This window comes from Monodon monoceros, unplaced genomic scaffold (genome assembly GCF_005190385.1).
Source record: "Monodon monoceros isolate NGI ecotype Baffin Bay Population unplaced genomic scaffold, NGI_Narwhal_1 Contig4285_ctg1, whole genome shotgun sequence".
In the NCBI taxonomy this organism is placed as follows: domain Eukaryota; kingdom Metazoa; phylum Chordata; class Mammalia; order Artiodactyla; family Monodontidae; genus Monodon; species Monodon monoceros.
This window is the reverse complement of record NW_021700178.1, coordinates 632735-649179: the sequence shown is the minus strand read 5'-3', so window position 1 is coordinate 649179 and position 16445 is coordinate 632735. Positions and strand designations below refer to the sequence as shown.

Here is a 16445-nt window from a genome sequence, read left to right as displayed (position 1 = left end):
TGTACCTTTTTAAAAGTATACAGTTCAATAGTTTTTTAGTACCTTCACGAAGTCGTGCAACTATCCCCAATGTTGAATTCCAGAACATTTCCATCACCCCCAAACAAAACCCAACACCTAGTATCAGTCACTCCCTGTTCTCCCCTCCCCCCAGACCGCGACATCCACTAATATACTTTGTTTCCATGCCCTTTACCTTTTCAATGGGTTCTGTCTGTCACAAATGCAAGGTCACAGGGGAATGACAGCACCTGTTCTGCTCGGAGCTGACCAGGTGTGCGCATGGCCCTGCTCCACAGGCTCACAATGTGTGGGTTACCCCCTTCAGCAGGGGGCGGCAGAGGGTGCTGGGATCGGGCCCAGGTAGCGTTTCCGCTGCTCTGTGCCCTTTGGGACCGTGAGCCAAACCCACCTAATTACTGGAAATCTCTACCAGGAGGCTTTAAAAATGGAAACACTTATTATTTGCCCAGCTAAACGTTGCTTCAATGATTTCAATCAGGCACAGTAAATGTCAAGAAAACTCCGAAGCCCTGACCGACCTAATACTGGCGGCCCAGGAACAGAGAGCTGGATGGATAAGCTGCAAATTAGACATTCATTTTGTTTTGTTTCTTTTTTTGGTACGGGCCCAGCCGCCCTGTGGCATGTGGGATCCTCCCGGACCCTGGCACGAACCTGTGTCCCCTGCATCGGCAGGCGGACTCTCAACCACTGCGCCACCAGGGAAGCCCCATTTTGTTTTTAATACATGCAAACGCTGTTGAATTTTTTCCAGGCTCTTTTTGCACCAGCCCCCAAGTTTTAAACATAGACCATTCTGTTTACTGATACTTCCACGTGGGGCAAGATGGATCTGGGCAAGAATCCAAGAGAATGAAAAGTGTCCTTACTCCCCACGCCTACCATCAGTGTTTCACCCGGGTCATGCACTCCTTCCTGCCTGCCCAGCGGGGTGTGGGCTCTCCCTTCAAGGTGGCTCAGCACTTTCGGCGTGGCTTTCTGAGGCCACTTTCCACCTCCTGCAGTTCGGTTAGCCATGTCGTCATCTGTCTTGTTTCTCACTATGAGTTTGCAATTTCTCTGGGGAAATAATTAGAGCAGCGTTTCACTGGGCTAAAAACCTTCAATGCTTCTAATTTGAAAACCACTTACTGCTGACAGTTCTATAACTCTGGAAGGTTACAGGCTCCAGGAGATGACGAGGGAGTAGGGAGATGTGACCGCAATACAGAAAAAACTTGGAGCACGGGAGCAGAGAAGCCCGCTCTGACACTGACTGGCAGTGTGACCTTAGACAAATCACAGACTGGACACCTCACCTCCCCTGTCTGCAAGTGGAGAGAACATCACCCACCTCACGAGTACCTCCCAGGACTTCAGTAGCCAGTGAGTTCACGGATGTGGAGGGTTTGGAAAGCTGCAACGCTTCCTACAGACCTAAGTGACTCTCCCTTCCCATCCAAGCCCTGCCCCTTTTCTTTGAAAGGCTTCCTCAGATGCCTGCATCAAGGTGACACCAATGGGGGAGGAGGACGCTGCAGAATGCAGCCCTTCCACAGAGAAGGGCTTGGGTGGGCACTCCCTCATGGGGTACCACAACAGGGTCTGGGCATGTACGTGTCCTTCACCAAAGGACCCAGAATCAAACGTGGATTCCGTTTTCTGTGGACCTCTGTGCTCTTAGAAATGAAATCTTCACAGGAAAGGCTCCCTCATCCGTAAGAGGAAAACCTTCCAAGGGAATCTAAATAGAATATGTGATTCTTTTTCCAGAAGTAGAATTTCTTAACAAGACTTTCTGTTTTGGCAGGAACATCTGGATGGAGGTTTTCTGTGCCCATGTAAAAGTTAGGAAAGACCGCTTATTATCACCACAGGTACCCAAGGTTTCCCCTGGAGCTTATGTACCACGAAACCTCTCTCTCTCATAGCATTTGAAGTATTCCCGTTTCCCTGGGGGACACAGAGCTTTCTGCGTTGTACTGTGGATGCTTTTTTGTACATGCTAGCTTCTCTGCTGGCTTTGTGCCTCCTTCGGCCAAGCTCGGATACGTCTTCCGATACTTTTCTTAAACCTCCCAGCGCCTATCACGCATGGTATCTTTACCTGCAGTCACTTACTACATCTTAAAATCTCGGTATTTTCTGAGCTTTAAAATGGCTGGAACCCAGTGTTAAACTTTTCTCTCTACCAGAGTTTCTCAAGGAGGGCAGGAATGGCTCTGGGGCAGACACTTTCTCAGTGTATGGGACAGTTCCCCAGGACACAGAGCATCTTTCCACCATTACCCACCTCCCCCTTCATCAAGATATGCAAAAATGTTCCCAAACATGTGTGGAATGTGTGTTACAGAACACAGTCCTAGTCCAAGGAACCTTAAGAACAATGGACCATGACTGCCATCCGCCTCTGCAGTGTGAATCTGCTTCCTCCGGTCCCCCCCCCCCCCCCCCCCCCCCCCCCCCCCCCCCGCTCGCTGGGTGGCCCTGGAGACACCCTCTCCCAGGCATCTCTGTGGCCGATGGCCTGGGGGTGTCTTTTAAGCCCACCCTGGGCCCAGCTGCTCTTCCATTCTATTCCATATTAGCAGTGGGAGAAGAGCTCCCATCCTAAGTGTATTCCAGGCCTCAACTGTGGCCCCAACCCTGGGCTATGTGGAGTCGTAGGGGCCTCAGAGACAGGACTCACTCAGCTCTGGATTCAGACTCGCATGCCAGGGGTCTGGCTGAATGTCCCAGACTTTAATATCGTGTTTTCTCCGAAATAGAGGCCTACTTCACCCTATGTGTCTCTGGTCTGCTGGGGAGCAGGCATGCCAACCGGTAGAGCGGTCACAGCTGGGTGTGGGGAAAGCCCAGGACCTGTGGCGGCTCCTGGGAAGAAGTGGGAGCAGGCATGGTGGGTGAGCTGCCCCAGGCCAAGGGTTCAGCAGAGCCCACCAGCCTGGAAAGGTGCTTCCTCGTTACAAGCTCCTCAGGCCTCAAGACAGTGTGTGGTGGAGCACATGCAGTGGGGGGATGTTTGCTTGACTGAGTTCCCATCTGGAGCCCGATACTGTACCTAACATCTACACGTGGGGACGCCCCACAGAACACGCCTGCCTGCAGGGCCCCAATGGACCAGTGTGTACAATGGGGTGGATCTGCAAAGCTGGTGGCACTTTGCTTCCTTCTCTTGGACAGGCTTCCTCATGCGGGGACTGACTGGTATAGACAAGCTCTGAATCTCTCCAGTAAGACCAGAGTATGAGGCTAAGTCACACAACTTCTCTGACATCAGGCCACAAGAGGAATCCCTGAAGATGGCATGTCAGGTTATCACAAGGACCCCTAAGAAAAAGGTGACGAATCCATCAGGGCTTTTCAGGTCAGGATTAGGTGGGTTAACCTGTACTTTGACATACCTCACGGCCCTGTGACATTCAACTTAGGCAAAGATCCTGGTCATGCCGACACGGAACATAAGGGGTTATGCTTCTCTTCTAGTCTGAGAACCTTCAGGAGCCTGTGAGCTCCAGGGGCCGGGGGCGGGGGGCTGGTCCCCTCCAGTGTTTCACACACAGGCCAACAGACATTTGCGGGGCAGAGGTGTTTAGCCATGCTGAGATGCCTGTTAACCAGGACCAACAGAATCTTTCTAGATACGAGCTGCAGAAACAATTTTCATGATAGACACCAAGCACCATACTCTTCTCTTGTTCTCTCTTTTGAAGAAACAACCCAGCGGAGAAATAAATGATGTTGCATGCAGGAGTTTTCCTTGGAACTGTATCAAGGATGGACAAAATTTTCCAAGGAACACAAGAGACCGAAGTCAGAGGAGAGGGCACTTTGTAGAAGACTCACAAGTGAAGGCATCCTTAACCCCTGGCCGTGTGGTATGACAACTCTACCCCTTGCTATCTGTGAGGATTTAATCTGATCACTTAACTCTTAAGGGATCTGTTTTGTCATCCTAAAATGGGGTGATACCCCCTTATCTTGCCTACCAAGAGTCAATATGGTCTTTTCAACAAATGGTGCTGGCACAACTGGTATCTGTATGCAAAAGGATGAGGTCGGACCTCTACTTCACATTACACATAAATTAATGCAAAATGGATTAAAAACCTAAACCTATAAAACTCTCAGAAGAAAACATACGTGTAAATCTTTGTGACCTTGGATTGGGCAAACAATCTCAGAGGAAAAAATAGATACATTGGACTCTTGCTAAATGAAAAGCTATTATGCTTCAAAGGACACCATCAAGAAAGTGAAAAGACACCCAACAGAATGCGAGAAAATATTTGCCAGTCATATATCTGGTAAGGATCTAGTATCTAGAATATGTAAAGAACTCCTACAACTCAACACCAAAGAGACAACTAACCCAATTTAAAAATGGGCAAATGATTTGCATACCATTTCTCCAAAGAAGATATACGAATGGCCAATAAGCACATGGAACTATGCTCAACTTCATTAATCATCAGAGAAATGCAAATCAAATCACAGTGGGATGCCACGTGACACCCACTAGGATGGCTATAACAAAAAAGACAGACAATAACAAGTGCTGGCAAGAATGTATAGATATGGGAAGCCCCATCCATTGCTGGTGAGAATGTAGAATGGCGCAGCCATGCTGGAAAACAGTGGCAGTTTCTTGAAAGAGTAAAGAGTTATCATATTACCCAGCAATCCTACCTCTAGGTATAAATAGGAGAAATAAAATATACATGCATACAAAACTATGTGCATGAATATTCAGAGCCGTATTATTCATACATGTTAAGAAGTGGAAATAATCCAAATGTCCATACAAAAACAAGACCCGTATATATGCTCTCTACCAGAGACCCACTTCAGACCTAGGGACACATACAGACTGAAAGTGAGGGGATGGAAAAAGATATTCCATGCAAATGGAAATCAAAAGAAAGCTGGAGTAGCAATTCTCATATCAGACAAAATAGACTTTAAAACAAAGACTATTACAAGAGACAAAGAAGGACACTACATAATGATCAAGGGATCAATCCAAGAAGAAGATATAACAATTGTAAATACTTACGCACCCAACAAAGAAGCAGCTCAATACATAAGGCAAATACTAACAGCCATAAAAGGGGAAATCGACAGTAACACAATCATAGTAGGGGACTTTAACACCCCACTTTCACCAATGGACAGATCCTCCAAAATGAAAATAAATAAAAAACACAAGCTTTAAATGATACATTAAACAAGATGCACTTAATTGATATTTATAGGACATTCCATCCAAAAACAACAGAATACACATGCTTCTCAAGTGCTCATGGAACATTCTCCTGGAGAGATCATATCTTGGGGCACAAATCAAGCCTTGGTAAATTTAGGAAAATTGAAATCGTATCAAGTATCTTTTCCGACCACAATGCTATGAGACTACATATCAATTACAGGAAAAACTCTGTAAGAAATACAAACACATGGAGGCTAAACAACACACTACTTAATAACCAAGAGATCACTGAAGAAATCAGAAAGGAAATCAAAAATACCCAGAAACAAATGACAATGAAAACACAACAACCCAAAAGCTATGGGATGCAGCAAAAGTAGTTCCAAGAGGGAAGTTTATAGCTATACAAGCCTACCTTAAGAAATAAGAAACGTCTCAAATAAACAACCTAACCTTACACCTAAAACAATTAGAGAAAGAAGAACAAAAAAACCCCAAAGTTAGCAGAAGGAAAGAAATCATAAAGATCAGATCAGAAATAAATGAAAAAGAAATGAAGGAAACGATAGCAAAGATCAATAAAACTAAAACCTGGTTCTTTGAGAAGATAAACAAAATTGATAAAACATTAGCCAGACTCATCAAGAAAAAAAGGGAGAAGACTCAAATCAATAGAATTAGAAATGAAAAAGGAGAAGTAACAACTGACACTGCAGAAATACAAAGGATCATGAGATTACTAGAAGCAACTATATCCCAATAAAATGGACAACCTGGAAGAAATGGACAAATTCTTAGAAATGCACAACCTTCTGAGAATGAACCAGGAAGAAACAGAATATATGAACAGACAATAACAAGCACTGAAATTGAAACTGTGATTAAAAATCTTCCAACAAACAAAAGCCCAGGACCAGATGGTTTCACAGGCAAATTCTATCAAACATTTAGAGAAGAGCTAACACCTATCCTTCTCAAACTCTTCCAAAATATAGCAGAGGGAGGAACGCTCCCAAACTCATTCTACGAGGCCACCATCACTCTGATACCAAAACCAGACAAAGACGTCACAAAGAAAGAAAACTACAGACCAATATCACTGATGAACATAGATGCAAAAATCCTCAACGAAGTCCTAGCAAACAGAATCCAACAGCACATTAAAAGGATCATACACCATGATCAAGTGTGGTTTATACCAGGAATGCAAGGATTCTTCAATATATGCAAATCAATCAACGTGATACACCATTTACACAAATTGAAGGAGAAAAACCGTATGATCATCTCAATTGATGCAGAGTAAGTTTTCAACAAAATTCAACACCCATTTATGATAAAAACCCTCCAGAAAGTAGGCATAGAGGGAACTTTCCTCAATATAATACAGGCCGTACCCACAGCCAAACATCATCCTCACTGGTGAAAAACTGAAACCATTTCCACAAAGATAAGGAAGAAGACAAGGTTGCCCACTCTCACCACTATTATTCAACATAGTTTTGGAAGTTTTAGCCACAGCAATCAGAGAAGAAAAAGAAATAAAAGGAGTACCAATTGGAAAAGAAGAAGTAAACCTGTCACTGTTTGCAGATGGCATGATACTATATATAAAGAATCCTAAAGATGCTACCAGAAAACTACTAGAGCTAATCAATGAATTTGGTAAAGTAGCAAGATATAAAATTAATGCACAGAAATCTCTTGCATTCCTATATACTAATGATGAAAAATCTGAAAGTGAAATTAAGAAAACACTCCCATTTACCATTGCAACAAAAAGAATAAAATATCTAGGAATAAACCTACCTAAGGAGACAAAAGACCTGTATGCAGAAAATTATAAGACACTGATGAAAGACATTAAAGATGATACAAATAGATGGAGAGATATAACATGTTCTTGGATTGGAAGAATCAACATTGTGAAAATGACTCTACTACCCAAAGCAATCTACAGATTCAATGCAATCCCTATCAAACTACCACTGGCATTTTTCACAGAACTAGAATGAAAAATTTCAGAATTTGTATGGAAACACAAAAGACCCCTAATAGCCAAAGCAGTCTGGAGAAAGAAAAACAGAGCTGGAGGAATCAGGCTCCCTGACTTCAGACTATACTATAAAGCTACAGTAATCAGGACAGTATGGTACTGGAACAAAAACAGAAATATAGATCAATGGAACAGGATAGAAAGCCCAGAGATAAACACACGCACATATGGTCACCTTATCTTTGATAAAGGAGGCAAGAATATACAGTGGAGAAAAGACAGCCTCTTCAATACGTGGTGCTGGGAAAACTGGACAGCAACATGTAGAAGAATGAAATTAGAACAGTCCCTAACATCATACACAAAAATAAACTCAAAATGGATTAAAGACCTAAATGTAAGGCCAGACACCATCAAACTCTTAGAAGAAAACATAAGAAGAACACTCTATGACATAAATCACAGCAAGATCCTTTTTGACCCACCTCCTAGAGAAATGGAAATAAAAACAAAAATAAACAAATGGGACCTAATGAAAGTTAAAAGCTTCTGCACAGCAAGGGAAACCATAAACAAGATGAAAAGACAACCCTCAGAATGGGAGATAATATTTGCAAATGAAGCAACTGACAAAGGATTAATCTCCAAAACATACAAGCAACTCATGCAGCTCAATATCAAAAAAACAAACAACCCAATCCAAAAGTGGGCAGAAGATCTAAACAGACATTTCTCCAAAGAAGATATACAGATTGCCAACAAACACAGGAAAGAATGCTCAACATCACTAATCATTAGAGAAATGCAAATCAAAACCACAATGAGGTATCACCTCACACCAGTCAGAATGGCCAACATCAAAAAGTCTAGAAACAATAAATGCTGGAGAGGGTGTGGAGAAAAGGGAACACTCTTGCACTGTTGCTGGGAATGTAAATGGACATAGCCACTATGGAGAACAGTATGGAGGTTCCTTAAAAAACTAAAAACAGAACTACCATATGACCCAGCAATCCTACTACTGGGCATATACCCTGAGAAAACCATAATTCAAAAAGAGTCATGTACCAATATGTTCATTGCAGCTCTATTTACAATAGCCAGGACATGGAAGCAACCTGTGTCCATCAACAGATGAATGGATAAAGAAGATGTGGCGAATATATACAATGGAATATTACTCAGCCATAAAAAGGAACAAAACTGAGTTATTTGCAGTGAGGTGGATGGACCTAGAGACTGTCATAAAGAGTGAAGTAAGTCAGAAAGAGAAAAAAAAGAAAATGGTCAGAAGAACCTAGGGTCAAGACGGGAATAAAGACACAGACCTATTAGAGCATGGACTTGAGGACACGGGGAGGGGGAGGGGTAAGCTGGGACAAAGTGAGAGAGTGGCATGGACATATATACACTACCAAACGTAAAATAGATAGCTATGGGAAGCAGCTGCATAGCACAGGAAGATCAGCTCAGTGCTTTGTGACCACCAAGAGGGGTGGGATAGGGAGTGTGGGAGGGAGGGAGACGCAAGAGGGAAGAGATACGGGGACATATGTATATGTATAACTGATTCACTTTGTTATAAAGCAGAAAGTGACACACCATTGTAAAGCAATTACACTCTAACAAAGATGTTAAAAAATTTTTTAAAAATCCAAATGCCCATCAACTGATGAATGGGTAAAATAAAATGTGGTGTATTCTTACAATAAAATAGTGTTATTTTAGCATTATAAACGAATAACGTTCTGATGCATGCTACAAGATGGATGAACCTTGAAAATATTATCCTAAGTGTTAAGAAACCTGACATAAAAGGCCACATGTTGATCACATGTGTGATTCTATTTATATGAAATACCCAGAATAGGTAAATTTATAGAAAGATGATACTCATTCATGGGTTCCCAGTGCAAAGGTGACAGGGTTCTCACCCCACCACGGATACCTCGTATTTGCCTCTCCCTTTATCCCCCACATACATCCTAGGCCTCTCAGGGGAACACAGGCTGAGACCCCAAGGTGGCCCTGGGTCTGAAGGTCGCTAAGCCCTACTGCAGGGGAAGGGAGACACAAGCCTTCCCCACTGGCTCCATGCTGGAGCCGAGACGCCATGAGGACAGAGGCAAATCTAGGCGTCCCGCAGTGCCCTCAGACAGTCAAGTGGCTGTGGTTTACCAGGGGCCAACACTTCCTTCTGGGCGACAGCTGTAGGGCAAGATGCATCTAAAAATCACCTGGGAAATCTTGTCGAGGGCAGATTCTGAGTCTGAGGCGGCTCCTGGCTTCTGGGAACGCTTCCACATGACCGTGATGTGCAGCCGTGGTCAAGAACCCTGTGTCAGACCCTGGTGCCCGGAAATGAGCACAGTGCTCAGGGGAGAAAGGGCCAGAACTAAGGGCAGGAAGAGCCGAGATAAAAAATTATTTTGCTGCAAAATAAGTTCTACATTCTTCTTTCTCGGTAGGATTTTTAAGAGCAAGGCAAGTAACTATGTGTCTGTTTGTTTAATCATGATTAAACAGGAAGGTGAACGGAGCAATTTCTCAAGCCTCCATCCAGTTCTCCAATCCTATGCTATTTAGTCCCTATGGGGCAGGGGGGTGAAGCTGGGGAAGGAGTGGAAGTCTTTTTGGAAAGCACCAATGAGTTTTTCTGATGTGACTGTGAGGTAGAGTGAAGAGTTACCGGTGAGTATTTTTCCTAGGATATAAATACTGCATATTCAAGCAGCTCCCCTCTCTCCTCGCCCCCATCACACGCTTGTTTTGCTTAAGTGGAATTTGCTTCACAATTCCTCCAGGACACAAAGCTGCTCTGAAGCCCCCCGAGGAGGGAGACAGGTGACTGCACAGGTGTAAGACACCTGGGGGGGGCGGCTGGGAGTCAGGTGCTGGGGGACGAGCTTGTCTTACTGGACAGCTCATTTATCACCGTGCTTTATGGACGTGATCACGGACATTTATCTTAGCCACTGTCGCATTTCAACTTGAGTGATACATTTTCATTTTAAATCAGACTCACAGGGGGCCATAGTTCTTAGGGAGGATAAAAACAGACAGGTATACTGAAGCCTGAGACCGGGGTGAGGGAGCGCCAGAGGCCGCGGCTGGCCAGCGACTCTGCATTCCTCCTCTCTGGCTTGGTGGACTGTGTGGGCACTGGCATCCATTAATTTCGCAACAGGGCTAAGAGCTCCACACCCAGGGCATCGGCAGGCTGGATGCAGGGACCTGGCCTGAGATCCCAGCTGAAAAGGGCTGCTTTTGGCTCGGGCTCCTTGGGGAAGAGCCCTCTGGACATTTCATCACAAGTCCCTGCCACCCTGGACCACGCGTTCCTTTTCCCTTTGCCATGTTCTTCCCTGTAAAGTGATACCTGCCCTGTGGCCACAGAAGGAGGAAAAATGTAGGAAAATGTTATGAGTTGTAATCCCTGTAATCAAAGAAGCCATTCAAGTTTCCTTTGGAGACAGCTGTGCAAAGCTATGGCTGCCTGACGAGCTCACGCACGTGACATCACTTGGCTGCGCTGAGTCTCAGCAGCCACGGAAGCTGAAGTCTTTCTGTGACGACCCTCTGGTCCCACGAAGGTCTCCTCGAGTCAGGTCAACAAAATGACTGCCCACCTCTACACTGAGGGAGCACACGTGACACCTGTGTGTTTCCTTCAGTGGCAAACACCTTGACAGGCTCACAGTATCCGTTAAACCTCACTCACTTCACCCCCAGACACAGCAGACACACACCAGGCTTCTGGATGAAGCAGTTAGGTAGCATTTTGTTTTCAACCAGCGAGGTCACTCCACGTGGCTACCAAGGCTGGCAGGTACCGAAAGTCAGGCCACGTGCAGAGCCAGAGACTCCGGGCGTGGCGGTTTGCCCCGCAGCCCTTCCCTCTCACCACTCACCTTCCAAAGAAATGCCACCCGAGGTGCTGTGACTTGGCGGTGGGGAGAAGTTAGGGTCCAACTGAAATAATATGGTTGATTCAACTCCGTCTCGACACTAACAAAAGCGTCACAACACTATGGTGCCGCTTTCCAAAAGTTAGTGTCTCAAACGGCAGTTTGGGGAGGAAATCCTCTCTTTGACCCTTCAGCAAAATCTGCTACGATAGCAAACAGGAGGAGGATACGGAACGCAGTGTTCTGGATCTAATCCCAAACATTTAAATCACAGCGTTAAGTAACATCTTCTGTGATACCAGAAAATACCAGGCTTTCTTTCCTTCCCTACAATACCTTTCCATCATCCAACTGTGTTTTGCAATTACAAAAGCAAAAAGTACAGATGCCCTTGTAATTATCTGCTGGGAATAAGTCTGAAACAATTAGGGAGGAAGGGAAAGACACCCGTCAGCTGCCCCGTAAGAGGCCAGCAAGTCTGTGGGCGTCTCCACTTCACCGGCAACTCTGTCTGCAGCCAGGTGGAATGAACAGCAGAAGTGGTTCTCCATATGAATCGAAAGACTCGGAGGGAATGCATTCTCTTGGCTGCCAAGGAAGGGGCTGTCTGGATGAGGTGAAAAGCAGCCCTGGCACGCTAAGACTGGAGGACTGAGCAGGGGGAACAGGCACTGAGCTGATCTCCCCCATCACTGGACAGGAAGAGCAACCTACCACCCCTTCCAGACCTGGACCACACGCCGCGCCCTGACTGGCCGTAACCTCCCACTGCCTCCTCATCAATTCGAATACTCCTCACCCTTCAAGGCCCAGCTCACGTCTTACTTCCTCCAAGACATGTTTCCTCCTAAACTTGCACCTACAACAGTTAGTTGTTCTCTAACTGCTTTAGGCGTGTAGCACTCACTCCTCCTAGACTGTGAGCTCCTGGTGGGCAGAGGCCATGCCTTACATCCTGAATCCCCTCAGAGCAATCGGCATGGAGCTAGATGCTCGATACAAGATGAGACATGCTGTGGAAGGACAGATTAACAGGAGAAAGGGATACCATGAAGGCAAGAAAACCTTCTCATGCTACAAAAACTCATGGGAGACCACAGGAGTAAAACGCTCTCCCCTTCCTCTTCCACCTCCAAAACAGATGGTTTTGTACTGTGTCAGCAAAACCAGTGGGTGGCACACGCTGTCACTCCGATTGATTTCACAGTGAGGCTGCGAGGAAGCTCCATGGGTGAATCGGAGATGACAGAGATGAGCAGGGGCCTCTGCCTGAAGCATGGTCTACAGTTCAGCATGTCAGACTCAAAGACTTCTAGCCTTTCCTTGACGTTCTCCAAGAAAAGAGGGTCATGCCCTCTGCAAGCCATTTGTCCTACTATTAAACAATTCATTCTGTTAGAAAGTTCTTGGCGAAACAGGGTGCTCCTTGTATACTGAGACGGGTCCCCAAGCTTCCATCTACCTTAGACTATCTCATTTTCAAAGGGTCCCAATGTTCACGCCTCCCGTTGGACAGGCCCAGCATCAGCACCCATTATATGTTACACAAAAAGATGAGCGCCTGGGTTTCTCTGCTTACCTCCAGACCTCATACAGCACAGGTATGCTTGTGAGGACCCGTGATCCCTAAGTTTCCTGCACAGGGACCCTCAACAGTTTAACATGGGACATCTCAGCTCTATTCTGTTTTGACGTACTTTAGACAATTCTTAGACTGACCTTTTCAGTTGCTTGGAGAGTTCTGAGAACTCCAGAATGCTCTTTTGAGGTGACCAGGTACATCAGGATTTCACAAAAACAAAGCTAGAAATGTCTGATATAGACATGTCCTACCCTGATAATTACCCCAGAAGGATGCAGCTTCTCACTCATATCTGGATGAGGAATAAATATGTTATTAAATGCTTATGTGCCTGGCACTGTGCTGAGGACTTCAGATGCATTACCTCATTTATCACAACAGTCCATGAAGTAAGTATGACCATTCTACTAAATAATGAGGGAACCCAGGCTCAGAGAGATTAATTTACTCGCCCGTGGTCACCCAGCCTAGGAGTCTGGGAGCTGACACTGAAATCTAGGCCTGACTCTGAGGCCCAAGGTCCAACCACCAGGTTCTGATGGCTCCAGTCCAGGCCGCGCTTCTGCAGTCTGGTCTTTTATTTACAAGCTGGAGAGGGCAGGGAGCAGCTCCACACCAGGCCTCCAGCCTGGGCCCAGCCCACAGGACCCCACCTGTCCCCTCACTCCTCCGAGACACCTGTTTGGAAGAAGAGTGAAGAAACGCTTCACTGACGTAAGCAGTTAAGATGTTTGCCAACCACCACGCGGCAGAGCAGGGCAGGGTGATTCTAGTCCAGCCCGAGCACAGCCAGCTGGTGACCCTGGGCAGCTCACTTCCTTCTCGGGGCCTCCCTGGTGAAGATGCATCTTAAATCAGGAAGCACCCACACCTACACGTACAGCTAAAGTGAGCTCAGGCCACAACACACTTTCTGCCGCAAACTGCCACCTTCTATTTTCCATCTGAAGTTATTTCGTTAAACAAACAAGGTGTTGGCCACAGCCCATTGAATTGCTTTCCTGCCCCACTAGTGGGTTGCGATGCAGTTTTGAGAGACACTGGACTCAAGATGCGGGATTAAAGAAACCTTTCCGGGAGCCCAGCAGAGAGAAGAGCCAGGAGCCGGAGTGGGGCCCGGCTGCCAGTAGAACACGGTTTGAAAACCAGTGGCTCGACAGCTCCCTAGCGTCCTTGTCAAGTTCTTAAGTGGAACAAACTATGCCTGGTCTGAACCCTGTGCTTGGAGCACCACTGAAAGGCCATCCAATCAGCCAGGCTACAATGCCTGGACTCAAGATTGAACCACTGCGCCCGCAGCCTGAGCCCCTTCCGCTCAACCAAAAGGCGATGTGGACGCTGCAGGGCAGGAAGAAGGGGCACAGAGCCTTCACCTAAGAGGGGCAAGCGTGGCCCACCTCATTAATCGTGGAGTTGTCAGCCAGATGTGTTCAGACCCCAAGGTCCAAAAATGAGATGGAGCCCCAGGGCACTCCTTGTCTGTTTTCTAAGAAGAGAGATGTGGTTGAAAGACAGTAATAGCAGCCTTCTACCTCCAGCTGGAGCAGATCATTCTGAGCAATGCTTGAACCTGCTGGGTTTTGAGAAGCTGCACGGATGTTGCGGATTAGTGACAGTTCTTTGCACCTTCCAGGTCAAATGCAAATTCCTAATTCCATCAGCAACTTCCTTCCCAGGTGCAACATCTGGGAGCCGTTGATGGTTAAGTTGTTTCTGGGTAACTGACCACTGCATATGGATGTTTCCTCAGCTGCAGTGGGAAAGTGCCAGGTGGAGATGGCAGGAGGGGGGCTGGGCTGCCTCTCCTCCTCCCCATTTCTGGCTCCTTCCTCCTTCTGACACTTAGAGGACCTTCTTCAGACAGGTGGGTCCCTGTGGAAAATACCACAGGCTCTGGGTTGCTACAGTGCCCTGTTCAGCTCCAGTTCCTGGCAGAAGATGTTTGGCTTACGTGATTTCACGGGGGCTAGTTGGTCGCTATCCGTACCCCACCCCTATTGCAGGCCAGTGTCCAGCAGAGGGGATCCACGGTCTTGGCACAGCTTCAACAGACACTGGGGTGGCTCAATGGCCTATCCACGATGCAAATCAGATCGTGATAGTGGTCTTTTAGCTCAAAGAAATGACATTTTCCATCATATATCTGATTCTATATTAAAAGGTAAAGGGGTCCATTGACAGATGAATAAACAAAATGTGGTCTCTACATATAAGGGAATATTATTCAGCCTTAGAAAAGGAATTTCTGACACACGCTACGACATGGATGAATTTTAAAGACATCATGAGAAGTGAAATAGGCCACGCACTAAAAGACAAGTACTGCATGATTCCACTTACACGAATCATCAGTGTAGAGTCATCAAAATCATAGAGACAGAAAGTAGAATGCTGGTTGCCAGTGGAGGCAATGGTGAGTAGTGCTTAACGGGTACAGTTTCAGTTTTGCAAGATGAAAGAGTTCTGTGGATGAATAGTGGTGATGGTTGTACAAGTATGAATGGACTTAGTACCACTGAACTGTACACTTAAAAATGATTAAGACGGTAAATGTTAGTGTATTTTGCCACAATAAAGAACAAACAAGCAAAAGGTAAAGAGGACAAGGTAGGACTTGGGCACAGGAGAAATCCCCTTGGCAACTCCAGCCAGCTTGACACCCAGACCAATGCCAAGTTGAAATCTGAAAAGCTGTCCAGGAGGATGTTACCGTTGACACCCATATTTCTCAGCCCAAACTGAAATTCTTCTGTCTGTCAGTGCCCTGCTTGAGCCCTCAGTGTTGGGGAACATTTCTGGAGGCTCTGTCTTGGGGGACAGCACATAAGAGGGTTCCCTGGGGAGCCAGGCTCCAGGGGCCATGGTACCTGGACGGGTAGCCAGCTGCGCTGATCCGAATGGTCTCCAACACCCCGCACGCTCGGAGCTGCTGCACTGCTCTCTTCGGGTCAAAGCTGAAAAAAACAAGACAAGCAGTGAGTGCCACACGGCAAAGGAGTGGAACAGGGGAGGGGGAGAGCCCGCCCCCTCCTGCACAGGCACCCTGGAGCTCAAGGTCAGGGGCCAAGCACAGACTAAAGAACAGTGACTGGCAGCACGTGAGCCATCTCAGCATCTTCAGGTCTGTGCACATTCTTATTCGCACCTGGGATACTCCTCTTCTCTGCCCCCCGCATTCTGTCCACCCACCAAGGCTCATTCCTGCTTCCTCTGCAGAGCCTTCCCTCATTATTTCCATACACAGGGGCATCTGTCTTAATTCAACGGCCAAATCATATACACTCGGCACCACAAGCATTATTTGGCTCCAGAGTTAAAAGGGGGAGTGTCTCAGGTCACGCAGACCTGGGTTTGAATCATGACGTGATCACTTATAGCTGCATGTGTGATTTGGGGCAAGTAACATAAACTTGCACGGCAGTATCTTCATCTGTCAAGTGGGGATCATAGAAGTACCCCTTTTAGAGGGTTAGTGTGAAGACGAAATGTAATGGCCCACGAGAGCAGTGAGAACAGCGCCTGGCAGAACATAAGGGCATGCGTGTTGTTAGCTACTATCATGATAGGTGCCCAGTTAAGAATCATACAGATGAAGAACTTTATCTTCCTGTCTTTAAAGACATGAGCCATGACTTCAACAACTCACCCCCCCTAAAATGCTACGTTTAGCACTGAGAACCCAGTTTTTATTCTGGGTGTATGTGTGTGTTTATTCTGGGTGTATGTGTGTGTTTATTCTGGGTGTAC

The 16445-nt window shown here is 46.2% G+C and overlaps 1 protein-coding gene across 1 annotated transcript in view; it reads right to left on the bottom strand.

Annotated features, from left to right (window-relative positions):
* LOC114884825 (unconventional myosin-Vb) overlaps positions 1-16445 on the bottom strand; it is a 324223-nt gene that overhangs the window by 8166 nt on the left and 299612 nt on the right. The window contains exon 17 of the mRNA XM_029204081.1: positions 15566-15652. Within this exon, the coding sequence (XP_029059914.1) occupies positions 15566-15652 (87 nt within the window). The remainder of the gene's footprint in view (positions 1-15565; positions 15653-16445) is intronic.